General features: G+C 37.1%; 1 protein-coding gene across 1 annotated transcript in view; it reads right to left on the bottom strand.

The window, feature by feature from the left end:
- Window positions 1–7,640: 7,640 nt before the first annotated feature.
- The window catches only part of MTNR1B (melatonin receptor 1B), a gene marked incomplete at both ends in the record, with an annotated part of 32,556 nt that continues 25,049 nt past the window's right edge, over window positions 7,641–15,147 (bottom strand). The window contains one exon of the mRNA XM_084272209.1: window positions 7,641–8,509. Within this exon, the coding sequence (XP_084128335.1) occupies window positions 7,641–8,509 (869 nt within the window). The remainder of the gene's footprint in view (window positions 8,510–15,147) is intronic.

Here is a 15,147-nt window from a genome sequence, read left to right as displayed (position 1 = left end):
AAAATTAAGACAATGGCAGAAGACATTGTCACCTTGTGTTTGGTGGTGGTGCTTTGGGTTGGGTTTTTTTTTAATTTATGTTCTCCTCTCAAACAAATTGGGGGAAAAAAAAACATATGCAGAAGGTGCTTTAATACAGATGACTTGAGTGGCATATCAATTTCTGATATACACCAGAGTGGGCTGTTAGAGCTGCTGTATTCACTTTTTGTGTTTCAGCTGGGTATTGTAACCAATGTCCCAAGAGTGTTCAGATGAATCACTGTGGTAGCTATTTGATAGTTCATATCTGATAATTATAAAGAAAATACTCTAAAATACAAAATATTGTCTTGAAATTTAGCAGCAAAACAAGCCTTTGTAGTGTTGCAGTGGCACCCAATTAAGATTAGTGCCATTTCAGAGCAAAAAGAAAAAAAATCTTTTGATATTTAATAATGTAATGTTGCTTGAAATGCCAATTTTCTGCTGTACCGTTGTGTAAAGTGTTGGACTAAGACTAATTAACCCTTGCAGGAATCTAGACCTACAAAAGCAAAACTTGCATTGATTTCCAATGACATAGTAATTAAAGCATGACAAAAATGCTGTAGTTGATTAAAGACTGAATTAGGGCTTGCTATCTGAAAAGCTTTGGGATCACTAGCTCTTGGCTTTATGCATTATCATATATAAACTAAAGCATGTCAGACTGATGAATACTTTGCAACATGGAAAGATCTATCTTGTGTTTTTAAAATTATATATATATTGCATATACTGCATATAAATATTTGTTGGTTCCTTACCTTTTAAAAAAAGTGAATGATAAAGGAAATAGAAAAAAGATTTGCAACCATTACTCTGGCTAAGAGGAACTTTTGACAAGGATGCTTTAACATAAAGAGACTCGGAGGTGCTCGAACCAGGTTGATTAAATGGTTCACTTTCAGTGAAGTTCTTGAAAGTAATGAAAGGTGCAGGACATAATAACTTTTAATGTCAAAAATATCTTTTAGAAGTCCCTAGATTGGTACTGAGATATAAAAGGAAAAAACCCAAAGCCTTATTTTTCTGTTTGATTGACTGATTCCTTCACAGAAAGATTTACTTCTCAACATGCTCTAGCATTCAATCAAAAGGTTGCTGTCATGGAACATTAGATGACTTGCCAATACAGTCTCTCTCCTACTGGGCTATGCATTCAGTTTGGATCATCAAGAATATCCTTTTCCAGTTAACCTTTCTCACTATAGGAAGTCATACAAAATAGCACCTACTTCTCCCAGTTGCAATATCAGGCTGCTCCAAATAAAATGGAAAGAGGAAAGCTTCTTGAGCCTCTGGAGTGCAGAGATTGGAATTGAATCTGTGCAATAATCTCCTTCACATGGTACACAGTCCAGGAGGGAGCAAGGTGAAGGATAACAAGGAAGGTTTCTACAAATACATTACTATTAAAAGAAAGAGCAAGAAGTGTGAGGGCCCATTCATCAGCAGGGTAGGGAACCTAGTGAGAAGCTACAAGGGGAAAACTGGGGTACTTAATGCAGTTTTTGTCTTTTTTCAATGGTAAGGCTTAGAATCATAGAATCATAGACTCATTAAGGTCATCAAGTCCAACATCACCATGCCCACTAAAAAAAATTATATCCTTAATTTGCCATGTCCACACTTTTAATTCCTTCAGAGATGGTGACTGAACCACTTCCCTGGGCATCCTGTTCCAATGATTGATAACCCTTTTGGTAAAGAAATTTTTCTTAATATCCAATATAAACCTCCCCTGGTGCAGCTTGAGGCCATTTCATCTTGCCCTACATATTGCTTGCTACTTGGGAGAATAGACCAACATCCACCTGGCTGCAACCTCCTTTCAGGTAGTTGTACAGAGCAATAAGTTCTCCCCTCAGCCTCCTTTTCTCCAGGACCTCCCTCAGCTGTTCCCCATCAGACTTGTGCTCTGGACCCTTCAACAGCTTTATTGTCCTTCTCTGGACACACCCCAGCACCTCAATGTCAACTTGGAGTGAGTGGCCTAAAACACAATATTCAAGGTGCAGCCTCACCAGTGCCAAGCACAAGGGACAATCACCTCCCTCGTCCTGCTGGCCACACTATTTCTGACACAATCCAGGATGCTGTTGGCCTTCTTGGCCACCTGGGCACACTGCTGTATTCAGCTGGCTGTCAACCAACAACCACTTGTCCTTTTCTGCCCGGCAGCTTTCCAGGCACTCTTCCCTGGGCTGCATTAGGAAGAGTCACCATTAGGTCAAAGGAAGTGAACCTTCCACTTTATTCAGCAGTTTTAAGACATTGTCCTGTTCTGGGCTCTCCAGTACAAGATAGGTATTAATATACTGGAGTGAGTCCAGCAGAGCAAGCTGCTCAAGGGCCTGTAGCACAGGCAATGAGGAACGGCTGAGAAAGCAGGATTTGTTCGGCTTGGAGAAGAGAAACTGAAGGACAGCAGCTATTTGGACTTTTTCCTTCACAGTGACATGAGATTAATTTGTTCTGTGAGGAGACCAGCAAATATTCCATAGGACTTTCCCAGCTGTCCCCAAGGATTAAAGCCCTCAGGGCTGACATGAAGAATCTCCATGGTTTGTGGATGTGACAGTCCCACCTCTGTGACAAGGCCCTGTGGGACACACAATGGGTCACATTCTTTGTGGTTTCAACCTCTAAGTCTGGTTGCTAAATTCAGGGTATCTGTTTTTGACAATGCATTTAATGTGGTTCTTACTCCAGAGTAAATTTATACCACAAAAATATAGATAAGAATATATGGTTTTTAAAATATTTTAGTAATTTTTTCTTACTACAGCTTGAGATGTTACTAACGAGAGGATGAATAGGAATCAGTCATGTGTTCTCCAACTGGCATCCATAGCAGTCTCTTTGCATGCTCATTATAAATTGAGGCAAAATATTGATTTATTGTTATAGACCAAGTGTGCAAGATCCAGTTAAAATAGCAACATATCAATAGATGAGTGAAAATAAATTGCTTTCCACATTTTCCATTGAATCTGTAAATGCCTTTGAATGCAAGAAATCATTCAGATGACCAAAATTGTTATATACATATAAAGAAATATATACAATTTTCCATAGCTATTTATTCATTGTGAAATTCTGAGACTTGTGCAGTTCTTAAAAAATACAGTTGGGAAATAAAAGTAATCATCTTTTATCTAAATATGTTCTTAAAGGAAGAAGTGGAGAGACAGAAGTACATTTCTGCCCCTAAGAATGAGCCAGGCAGAATTATTCCATTCAGTCAATAATTTTCTATGAAAACCTGATCTCACTGCAGTTAATAGTAATAGGATTGAATCTTTAGTTTTAATTCTTCATTGAAATTGAAATTTTCACTTATACAGAAAGACAGGATAAGGCTAATGCATTGCTTCAGTCTCATTTAGACTTTACCCCACCTCCACTTCCCTCTTTACTGAAACAGAATGGTTCTTTGCCCACCTACATATTGGTATGCTTTTTTCTAATCAGAGTTATACCGTAAGAACAATTCTAGAATAAATGTATTTCTTTTAATAAACAGAAAACACAACATGTTTAATAAAGATAACATTAAATGCTTGAAAACACTCCAAATTTTCTGGAAACAGACTTTGTCCCTGAGGCCTTAGTTTTACCTTCGCTGGTTACCTTGTGCAGAACACAGGGTCTACCTGACTTTCTTCCTCTTTTTCCTAAAGTGTCTATATCTGATATGCTGGTATAAAAACTTTTATATAATGGAAATAATACTTTCCTCAAAGATGCATAAATCTGTACAGAGCTGATATAGTCTTCCTGAGTATACTTTCAAATCATGTTATAACAATATCACCTGTTTTGATGGTTAGTTACATTTTAAATTGCACTTATAATTTTTCTTCAAATGTGAATTGAAGGAAAATGGATTTTGAATTGCCATAAGAGAAGGAGGAAATTAATTTAAGGCTTTTGATGTAGGTAGATGGATACATTACTATGCAGAAAAAATAAAATATTGTTACATAAAGAGGTTTCACCATGCTAGAGCTGCATTTAGTCATCTAAATTAATGTAAATTTTACAAATTTGATTGATTTCCATGTCAACTCAAATGCGATGCTTTGTAGTAATACATGGCATAAAAACTTACTTAAACAGCATGAGTTATATATCAGGATTCAATAAATAACAGTGCTTGGCACACTGAATAGCTCCATTGGCTTTGCAGACACCATGCAGGGCAATGTCCCACTCAGGAAATGTTGTGGTGGTAGATTCCACACATAATTATTTAGCATTGATCCAAAAATTTTCAATCATTTCTGAGGAAGGATCAAAATTTAGAACACTTTTTTCTTTGAACAATGCATTACTATGTTCAAGTACTGTGTTCAGATGTGGGGTCCCCAGCATAAAAAAGTTATGGACCTGCTCAAGCAGGACCCAGTCCAGAGGAGGGTCATGAAGATGATCAGAGGGCTGGAGCACCTTTCCTATGAAGACAGACTGAGAGTTGGGCTTGTTCAGCCTGGATTAGTCTCCGGAGATATCTTAGTGCAGCCTTCCAGTACTTAAAAGTGGTCTCTTCATCAGTGACTGTAGTGATAGAATAAGGGGTACTGGTTTTAAACTGAAGGAGAGCAGATTTATATTAGCTATAAGGAAGAAATTGTTCCCTGTGAGGGCAGTGAGGCCCTGGCACCGGGCGCCCAGAGAAGCTGTGGCTGCTCCTGGATCCCTGGCTGTGCTCATAGCCAGGCTGGGTGGAGCTTTGGGAAACCTGGGCTAGTGGAGGGTGTCCCTGACTATGGCAGTGGGATGGAACTAGATGAGATTTGAGGTCCCTTCCACCCAAACCATTTAATGATTCTCTGTTTCTATTCTATTATTTGTGTGAGTTTCATTTGGGATAATTGAGAAGGTGACAGTACAGGGATTCTTAAAAGCTATCTTTAATATTTAATGTGAAGAATAATTTGTAAAATTACTTCATAAAATTTTCAAATCTTCTTCCCATGAGTGTGCATAATGATAGCTGCTGACTTTTATGGGCAAGCAAGTGGTAACAATGTTTAGATTTGTTTCAAGGGGCTTTTATTGGGAATTTTATACAAATTCTGGACTCAATTCTATAGACTCACGTCAGCAAATAAAATGAAGTTTGTCAATTTATTTCTAATCTTAGTTCATCTGCAAGTTGGGCAACATATTTTGACTTTCAAATGACAATTTTAAGTATTCATAGAATTCAGAAAAAGCAGGGTTGTCAATGAGACAAACTTGATGTCCTTTCCAGCAAGTTTCTCAGACTCTTGAGACTCCTTATTTACTGTGGGAGAAATTTTGCATGTAGACATACGTGTATATTATTTCTGTGATAAGTACATTGGTGTGGAAGTCATGAATACAATACATACCAAAACTGCATTAGACTTACAAAATGATGTTCCACGTAGAACATATTAATGATTTCTACTTTTAGCTACAATTTTTTTGTTACCAACCATCTGGTTAAATTTGTCCCGTCTTCTTGCCTATGTTCACAAACTTTTCACCTTTCATGAGGCTACTATTGTGCGAGTTTTAGGTTACTGAACTTGAGAGATTATCAGAAATTGTCGGAAGAGTATGAAAGAAGCTGGAAGATTTATCACATTTGTTATTTTGCTGTACTTGACATACACTTTTGTCAAGCAAATAAAACATTTAAAATACTGTGGTTCTTTGAAGTTTTTCTATAAATACAGAAGCATAAGGGTGATGTGCAATACGTCTTTATGTCTTCAGGAGTAGTGTATTAGCTACACAAGTTAACAATATTTCATAATAGACAGGTCAGGAAAGCCAAACTGGAATGTAATAGCAACCTGAATTCCTCCTTCTCCTATTTAAATATCTAACACGGGTTTAAAAGAGAAAAGCTAATTGGCCTATCTCTTCTTTCCTGAACTAAAAGTAATGTGAAATTGCAGGTCTAACAATAAAATAACTTCATTGACTGTGTGTTTGCACACAGATCCCTAAACTGTTTTAGAGATAATGCAAAACACACTGTGAAAATTTCTATGAAGCTGTGGGGTATAACCCAGACTGTAGTCTGATTTGTGTGGTCATTGTTACAGTGTGTTACCTGAAATATAAAGGAAATCCCATTTGACCTTGAGCTGAGTTTGAAAAGAAAATGGAAAATTAACATTTTGTTTTATGAACTGTGCAAATATTAACTGTAGGTACACTAATTATGGAATTGAGATCATATGTCTTTTTTCAAAATGTGTCTACACGAGCTGCCTAATCTCCATGACAGTCAATCAAGACATAGTCTGTGAGGTTCTGTTGATCAGTTCATCTGACGAATAAAGATACCTGTTTCAAGATAAAAGGAATAATTTCCTAGAAATCCATGGACTACAGAGGGAATTTTAAAAGTAAATGGGATGCAAATACCCACTCTGGAGACATCCCGATTTAGGCAAGACAAAACCCAGACTAGCTATCCAAAGTAAGATGTTTGAACTAGTAATCAAAGCTCCTTCTGAAGTCGGACAGAGACGAGGCCCTCCACAAAGCAACTCATCTCATGTTTGGATATCTGTTCATGACAGGTGGAAGGAATTGTATCTCCATATAAGAAACCTTGAAGGTTAATTTAGATTAGACACCAACAGTGGATTTTGTTCGAGATTAGATACCTACATTTAAACAAGTATCTTAGCTACCATTATAAAGGGCTTCTTCTTTCAGTCTACTGTCATTTGACATGATCTGGGATATCCTGTCTGGTGTCCAGTTGCCACTTCAGATGATCACAGGTCATATGCTATAATTTCCATCCTGTTGCAAATGTGTGCTAGCGTGCATCAAATAACATTGGATGTCCATTTATAGATGAATAAATGCAGCGCAAAGAAAATTCAATCCACTCTAAAGGAAGAATATTGACTGAAGTAAACATGTAAGAAATCAACCACTTGTATTATGTTATCGACCATAAAATCAACCACGAAAGATCAACAGGGGAAATACACTGAGATTGGGAGTACAGGTTATATAAGTACGAAAAACATGTGAGGAAAGGCTCCAATGTTAATATTTGGTTTTACACCAACATTTTTCTCTCCAATATAGAATTTTGATTCAAAGATACTACTACTGCCACCAGTACATGCACAGAAATGTGAAGTTTGGCTTATGTGTGGGAAACAGTATCTGCTTCACCCTCTTTGTTCAGATACAGGAGGGAGGAAAATCTCACTCTGCGGCCTTGAGGATCTGCTGTACCCATAGACAAGTACCTTCACTACATTTTCTAAGGGATGAATCCCAACCATGTGTAAAGAATACAAAACTCCCACTGAAGTAAAAAAATGCTTCATTCGTATGTATGGGACAGAGTTCAGCTCTCAGAACTAAACCAGCTTGTATTCACTTGCTGCTTTAATTCTGAAATGCATTTTCAATTAATCACTTGTATAAATCATGAATTGAGAGCAATGTGCTTTACCAAGAAGACAGTATTCCAGTCACAAAGTGCCATCCAAATGGAAAGCCCCTAAAAGTAAGCAAGAATGACCAGAGCATTACTAATATATTCTTTGAGATGTCCATGATGGATTCTTGCATTGACATTTATTTTTACACCTATTACACATTTACAAGGTATCAGTTTTCATTTGGTCATTGTTGTTTAAAGCAGGAGAAGGCTTGCTCTTCTGACCATCAGTTCCTCCTTTGGATGTGTCCTGGAAGAAAAGCCTTGGCATCCACAGTGACATTAAAATTCGTTTGTATTCATTCCGAAAATTCTGGTTAAGAAGTCCATATATTATTGCATTAAGGCAGCTGTTGAAATAGGCCATGAAGTAGCTTATAATGAACAACCATTCAGGAACTTTCGGTGCCATTTCCATAGGATCAATGGCTACAGCCAGTCCAATGAAATTTAGAGGTGCCCAGCAAAAGGCAAAAATCACAAAAACCACAAACATGGTAAGAAAGTTTCTGAAGTCACTTGGCTTCAGTCTTGGCTTTGTTTCTGACTTGACTCGCCTTCTAACTTGAAGCACTAAAACCCAAATTCGAAGGTAGCAGAAGCTCACAATGGTAATAGGGACGATGAAGTGAATTACCACAACAGATATTGTGTAGTAGGAGCTTGCAGTCTGAACAAATGTGCATGAATAGATGCGTGGATCGTACTTTAAAGAGCCAACAAAAAAATTTGGCACAGTTGCAATTACTGTTAATACCCAGATTAAGGAGACGTACAGCATCGTGTTCCAACAACTATATACTTTGTCATAGGCAAAACTATGACATATATAGCAATATCTGTTTATTGCAATTGCAGTGATGTTGAAAATAGAGCCTATTACACTTAGTCCCATCACAAAGCCACTCACTTTACAGTGCATTTCACCCAAAGTCCATCCATTGTGGAAAATAGCTAAGAGCACCAGCGGATACGGATACAAGGCCACCACCAGATCAGCCAAAGCCAGGCTAACCACAAATGCATTACCTGGGGGAAAAGAAAAATACATAGACATAAGTCTGAAAGCAAGCATAGATGTGAACAAGAAAAAAATATATTATTTCGGGTATCTGCAATGCTAAATTATTGATGATGTCAGCAGGATCAGTAGATCTGTATGTGAAATGATTCTACAATTCAACTTAGAACACCATGGAAATACTCTGCTGGGAACTGATTATACACTGCTTTCTCTTTTAGTCTTAAATAACCATTATCATCAGCATGTCATTACATAAGCATGTGTTGAGTTGTTTCGGTGTAGATGACTCCTCCACAGCTGGATTGAGTAAGGTGGAAAAAACCAAAAAAAGGTCTAAATTGTGCCACGTAGGAAGAGTATTATGCCATTTTAACCTATCACTGTAGTTCAACAGGCTCAACAGGTATCAAGCTGAAGGTTATACAAAACTGGGTTTGTAGGGATTAAAAGGATGTGTTGCTTATGTCTAAATTACTACACAATAATCTGTAGTACATGAATTTTCTGCATGAATAGCCTACTATATGGTAGCCATTTTCCCATTAGATTGACTATGGAAGAGTGAACTGCCTTTGCCACCCTCTGTAGAAAGGCATATTTAAATATACCAAGAAAAAATGCATGAACGCATGAGAAAGTATTCAAATTCATGGGAGGAGCCTTTAGATCTTTTTCTTCTGCTGATATTTAAAGGGGTTTTTATGATACAGTTGAGACTTACTGTCCTTCTTTAAAAGGCATCCTTTCCATCAATTCGAAATTTCTGGACATTGTGTCTGAGGATACTTTAATAAAATATTGAGACAATAAACTCTATTGCTGAAAAATTACATTCTTACCATGTTAAATAATGCCTTCCTTGATTTTTAAGAAAAAATTGAAATAATTCTCTAGGAGTTTTCCCGGAGACAGAAAATAGAGGTAATAACTGTAGATCCTTGGCATTTAAGTAGCACAAAACAAATTTCTGGTTTGCTGTCATAGTGTTACCCCAGCCAGCAGCAGGGCACCACACAGCCACTTGCTCAGTTCCTCTCCCTGCCCAGAGGAAGAGAATTATAAGAGTGAAAGTCAGAAAACTTGTCAGTTGAGCTAAAGATAGTTAAATAGGTAAAGCAAAAGCTGTGCACACAAGCAAAATAAACTAAGGAATTAATTCCACACTTTCCATGGGCAGGCAGCTGTTGAGCCATCTCCAGGAGAGCAGGGGTCCATCAGGCCTAACAGTTACTTGGGAAGACAAACACCATCACTTCGAACTTCACTGCACCACTCCCTTCCTCTTCCCAAACCCCTTATAATCTGAGCATGACGTCATATGGTATGGAACACCCTTTGGTCAGTTTGGGTCAGCTGTCCTGTCTGTGTTCCAACTCCTTGTGCACCCTCAGGCATCCCACTGGCACGCAGTGTGAGGAGCAGAAAAGGCCTTGGCTGTGTGTAAGCGCTGCTTAACAACAGCAAAAAAGCTTCTATAGAACAAAAACATCTCTATATTATCAACAGTTTCCAACACAAATCCAAAACAAAACCCCATACTAGATACTGTGAAGAGAATTAACTCTATCTCAGCTGAAACCAGGACATTTGCATACTCACTTTTTTCCTGGCAGTCCTGCACAGCATGAACAGATGTACCAAAGACCCAAGGAGATTTTAAAACTGTGTGGAACATAATTAGTTTTTTAAAAGAGCTATTAGATGCTCTGTTGTACAAATTCTGAGCTTTCTAGTCCTCATCTAGGAAAGTAGTTCTCCATTTAATTTTAAGCACAGAAATAATGCTGTGGATGATGATGCAATTAGCCAGGAGCCATAAAACCAACAGCCTTGTAGGATTAAACTCCTGAAAAAATGGCAGAAGTTCACCTGTATACTGTATGCTCCATCTGTCCTGTACCTGTAGCTTGCTTAACCTGAATTAAGGAACCCTCTCCCATATGCTTTAGGGGAAGATGATGGTTGCCAGTATTTGCACAACAGCTGGCAAACTTAACAGAAAGCAGGTTTATCCATCTGTAACTACAGAAACATGATTCATCTCAAGAGTGGTGTACAACTTATTTTAGATGGTTCCTTGTAAGACATTTAGAAGCCTGTCTCATACTCTCTTTATACTTCAAAGGCCACACAAGTGTTTTCATAGCTTCAGTTCACTGACATGGTACTGGATGTAAAGTAATTCTGCGCTATTTGTCTTAGAATTAGAATGTAAATCCATCTGTACTGTGTTGAGCTTTGTGCCCTCCTAAGTCACAGTCACTCCATGCTATAGGTTGAGGTGGGTCTATCTGATTATGTTGTTGGTTCTGCACAAGGAAACATTTCCCACTGGCTTTAAATGTTCTATACTGAATACAGTTCAGTAATGTCATACTGAGGTGAAAAAGGTGCACATAATTTTCAGACGCGAAACTACATAAAATATATTTTCTTTCTTACTTAGGATTGCTAATAGATTCACAGTTCATGGATTCACACTTCAAGGAAAAAAGTAAATGCTGATTCAAGCAAATCTAGAGAAAAGAAAATATCTACTTGTTTTAAGATTTGTGATGACCTGTTGAATGAACATGGGAGAGGGTGGAGGTGAGGTATGATAACAGTCTTCAAAGAAGTGAAGCAGGAAAGATATAATCTATTCTCATGACTGTGATGAAAACAAACAAACTTCAGTTACAAGGAAGTTTCTGATTAGACATTGAGGAAAACACTTTAATGGCAAGAACAACTTGTTAGACCATCTTGCTTTGAGTCTGCCACTGGACATTGTAAGACAAAGTTAAAAAAAACATTTTTGATTAGTAACCTAGATACAGCTGATCCCTGTTTTGGGCATAGGAAGGATGAGATGATTTTAAAGGTCTTTTCTAGCCATACAATAGATACGATAAAAGCCAAGACTAGCAAATATTTATCAGTTTTAGCAACAAGTATTTCTTTAATGTGTTTGTTTGGTTGGTTTGGTTTTATTTTTTATTACTGTTTATCTGACATTAGAAGTCAGGAAAAAGAAGCAAAAAATTACTTATTTCTGCTTTTGGAGAATGAGTATAGTCCAGGCTATGTGCTAAAATGAATCTAATCTGGAAGGCCTCCCAGCATCAGTTTGTGCCTAAAATGTAAGTGTTGAGTTAAAACAAAATGGGTATTAGGTCTTTCAATCATATTTGGAAATTTATTGTAGTTTGGCAACAGAATTTCAAAATTGTGTGTTTAATTTAGGACATCTTGAAAGTTCCAACTGCAGTGTATAATGACAGTTAACAATGAACTTTTAAAAAACATAGCATACCACTTTACAACAGAAGTAAAATGAGTCAATATATACAAACGCTTTGAGCCATTTGCCACTTCTATGGCTGTTTACGGAGTTGGTTGTTCACATTGTGCAGTGAAAAGTAGGATCCAATTTTTTTTTCTTTCTATTTGTTTGATTGTGGGATGGATTTTAATATTATATTACTGCAATGAATAACCTAAAAAAGTAGAGAGAAAATTTTCTAATGCATAAAAAAATATACAATTAATATTTTGAGAAATCAAAAGTCTTAAATATCTTTTAAAGAGGTTGGAGAAAGTAAATATTCCTTGATAAAACTAAAACACAGCAGCAGAATGGCTATAATCACATTCATAAGATAAATGAAGAGATAACTTTTTGCTATGTGTAACAAAATAGAAACCATGCAATGCTCATATAGGTGGAATTATTATAACTATTTCCATAATTTACCCAATGGATTTTATCCCTAGACTTCGGTTTCATCAGGCGGAAGATTATATTCATTTATAAGAAACACTTTTGCTCACTAAAATGGTAAGATACCTTAATTACAAGCAGTAATTACTAAAAGCCAAATATCACACCTTCTTGTAATTTTGATGTCACTTGATATTGTAGGACTTCAGTTACAGAACAAACTTACGATAAGGTCAAGACTTCTGAGGGCTAAACATCTGCTTTCTGAATTGAGTTCTAATATCTCTTTGAAAACCAGAAGCAATTGAAATCTTCAACCATTTTTTACAGGTTTTGCTTCTTTCTTTGGTTTCAAATTGGCCAAAGTGATTTATTGTGTGTCATGGTGGTTTTGGGTTTTTTTTTTTATCAGATGGTGTTTTGGTTGTTACATCCTTGTTTAACAAGTTGTTATACACTGCAAACAGACATTGGTCTCTTAGCTCTGTTTCCCCCCATCTATAGTAGTATTCATCCTTGTGTACTCTTTCTGCATCCATTAGTCTTCTTTGGCATACAAAGGCCTAGCTTCAAAACAGGAAAATTGTTGATATGCAGCCTATTGTGCAGACTGTTGCATTCTCTGCCCCCTCGCCTTCTGCTGTCAAAATTGGGTCACTGTGTAGCAACAAATGCAAGGAGTAGGGACAGGCAAGGCAGAAAGTGAATGAATATGAACATGATGTATTGGCAAAAAATTTTTAAATACCAAGGACTGGTGACTCAAGATAGTTATTTTATTCTTCAATTTCCAAATCCAAAACTTAAAGGAAAACTCAATTACTCTTGCAGATTTCTTACTTCATCAGTTCTTTAGTTGGAGTCATAGATTATAGAATCACTTTGAATGGAAAAGAGCTTTAAGATCATCAAGTCCAACCATTAACATAGCACTGCCAAGTGTACCTCCAGGGATGGTGACTATGGTGACCTGACCAAGGCTGAGGCCAGATGCCCACCAAAGCCACTCTATCACTGCCCTCCTGGACAGTGGCTGGACAACCTGGCTACAACCTCCTTTCAGGTAGTTGTAGAGAATGATAAGGTCTCCTCTCAGCCTCCTTTTCTCCAGGCTAAACAACCCCAGTTCCCTCAGTTGTTCCTCATCAGACTTATGTCCAGATCCTTCACCAGCTTTGATGCCCTTCTTTGGATATGCTCCAGCATGTCAAAGTCCTTGTTGTAGAGAGAGGCCCAAACCTGAACACAATAATTGGATATAATTGGTAAAACTCTTTGTTTTGGCATAAGGCTTAAAACCCCTTCCAATAATCAGTATTATATTTATAATTAAATAGTTGTTTATACTACCAATGATAAGAAATAGAATTTTTCTATGATAACACTCTGACAATGACCTGTATTTATTTATCTGTACCAAGGGAAGAGGAGGAATATCTTGACTTCAATGAAGTAAGAAGTAAGATTTCTATCATTCTATAAAATTAAGATAATCTTTCCTTTGGAGAGTTCACAGTAATAGACCTCAAGAAGAAGTCAGACTGATAGACTCTGTCCATACACACTAGGCATTTCTCTAGTTTCAGTCCCCCTTTTTATTCTTCTGCCAGACTCCTGTAGCGACGGTACTAAAAATGAACTTAAAAGGAGAGTGCTGGAAGGCTTCTGATAGCTTTCTTGTTCTGGTTGATGTATGAGGACAGAGTCTGGGTTCAGGCTCTAGACAGCCTTATAGTCAAAGACACAAGATAACACTTCAGGGGTGCATGGTGTCATCCATTCTCTGAGTTACTTGTATATAAACATTAAGTATACAAAATCTTTATCACTCTATTTTTTAAATGTTCACAAAATAGTCAAGGTGAGTCTAACCTTTTAGTTCTTTCCTGTAAGTCATGTAAGGGAAAAAAAGTTTTCCCAATTTCTCCAAGTGATATGTGACTTGCATACAAAATCCTTCCTTAGTTGTGACATCACTTCTCTTTAACAAATTTACCTCAATCCTGACACTAGGCTTGGTATGGAAGCTGCTGGTGACTTATAATTTTTGTTTCTGATTACCATCAATTTGTGGAAACAAATGTTATTTTTATAGTTTTAATCTTAATGTTACTGCCTATGCTATGTTATTTTATGCTATGCTATGTTACGTTAGTGTAAGCTATCTACCTTTTTGGCCTCTTTAATGACTGTTGAAGCTAATGGAAGAATGGTCATAGACTTAAAGGACACATTAATCAGATATTAGAAAATGAAGACTTATTAATAAGAGTGTGAAATACTGAAAGAATTTGGTTCATATAATAAAAGCAACAACAAGGAAGAAAATGAAGCCTTTCAATTATATTTATATGTAAAAGACCAAAAATCAAAGCCCAATCCCCTTTTATGGTTCCTACAACTTTTGAGCAACCTGTTCTAGTGGAGGGTATCCCTGCCCATGGCAGGGGAGTTGGAACTAGATGTTCTTTAAGGTCCCTTCCAACCCAAACCAATCTGTGATTCTATGACTTTATGATCTGACCTTCAGACAAAGAGAAATAGCAAGGTATGTTTGTCAGGTTTCACTACAGCCAGTGACTTATTTGATCTATTGTTTGAGACAAGCATGCAGATGGAAGAGGCATATATGTAAAGTGTGAAGAAAGCAATCAGTCCTTCAGTCCAGAAGACTGTCTCTCTTTAATCTCCCCTTGTCTTTAATTGCTAATTTGCAATAGAAGCTATGCAGCTCTGATGAAGTACTATCTTGAACTTTCTTGTGCAATATCACCTTTTGAGAACCAGACTTAAATATACCAACCTCCAGGCTCCAGACCCTACTGAATCCTCTTTAAAGCGAGTTTCAAGGCCTGGACCAGATAAAACAGGAGTATACTCAACTAATCGCAAATTGGTATAAAATTTACTTCATGTGTCTTTTTCTCCACTCCTGGTTGT

Source organism: Gallinula chloropus (genome assembly GCF_964237585.1).
Source record: "Gallinula chloropus genome assembly, chromosome: 1".
Lineage (NCBI taxonomy): Eukaryota > Metazoa > Chordata > Aves > Gruiformes > Rallidae > Gallinula > Gallinula chloropus.
This window is presented reverse-complemented; position numbering and strand designations above follow the sequence as displayed.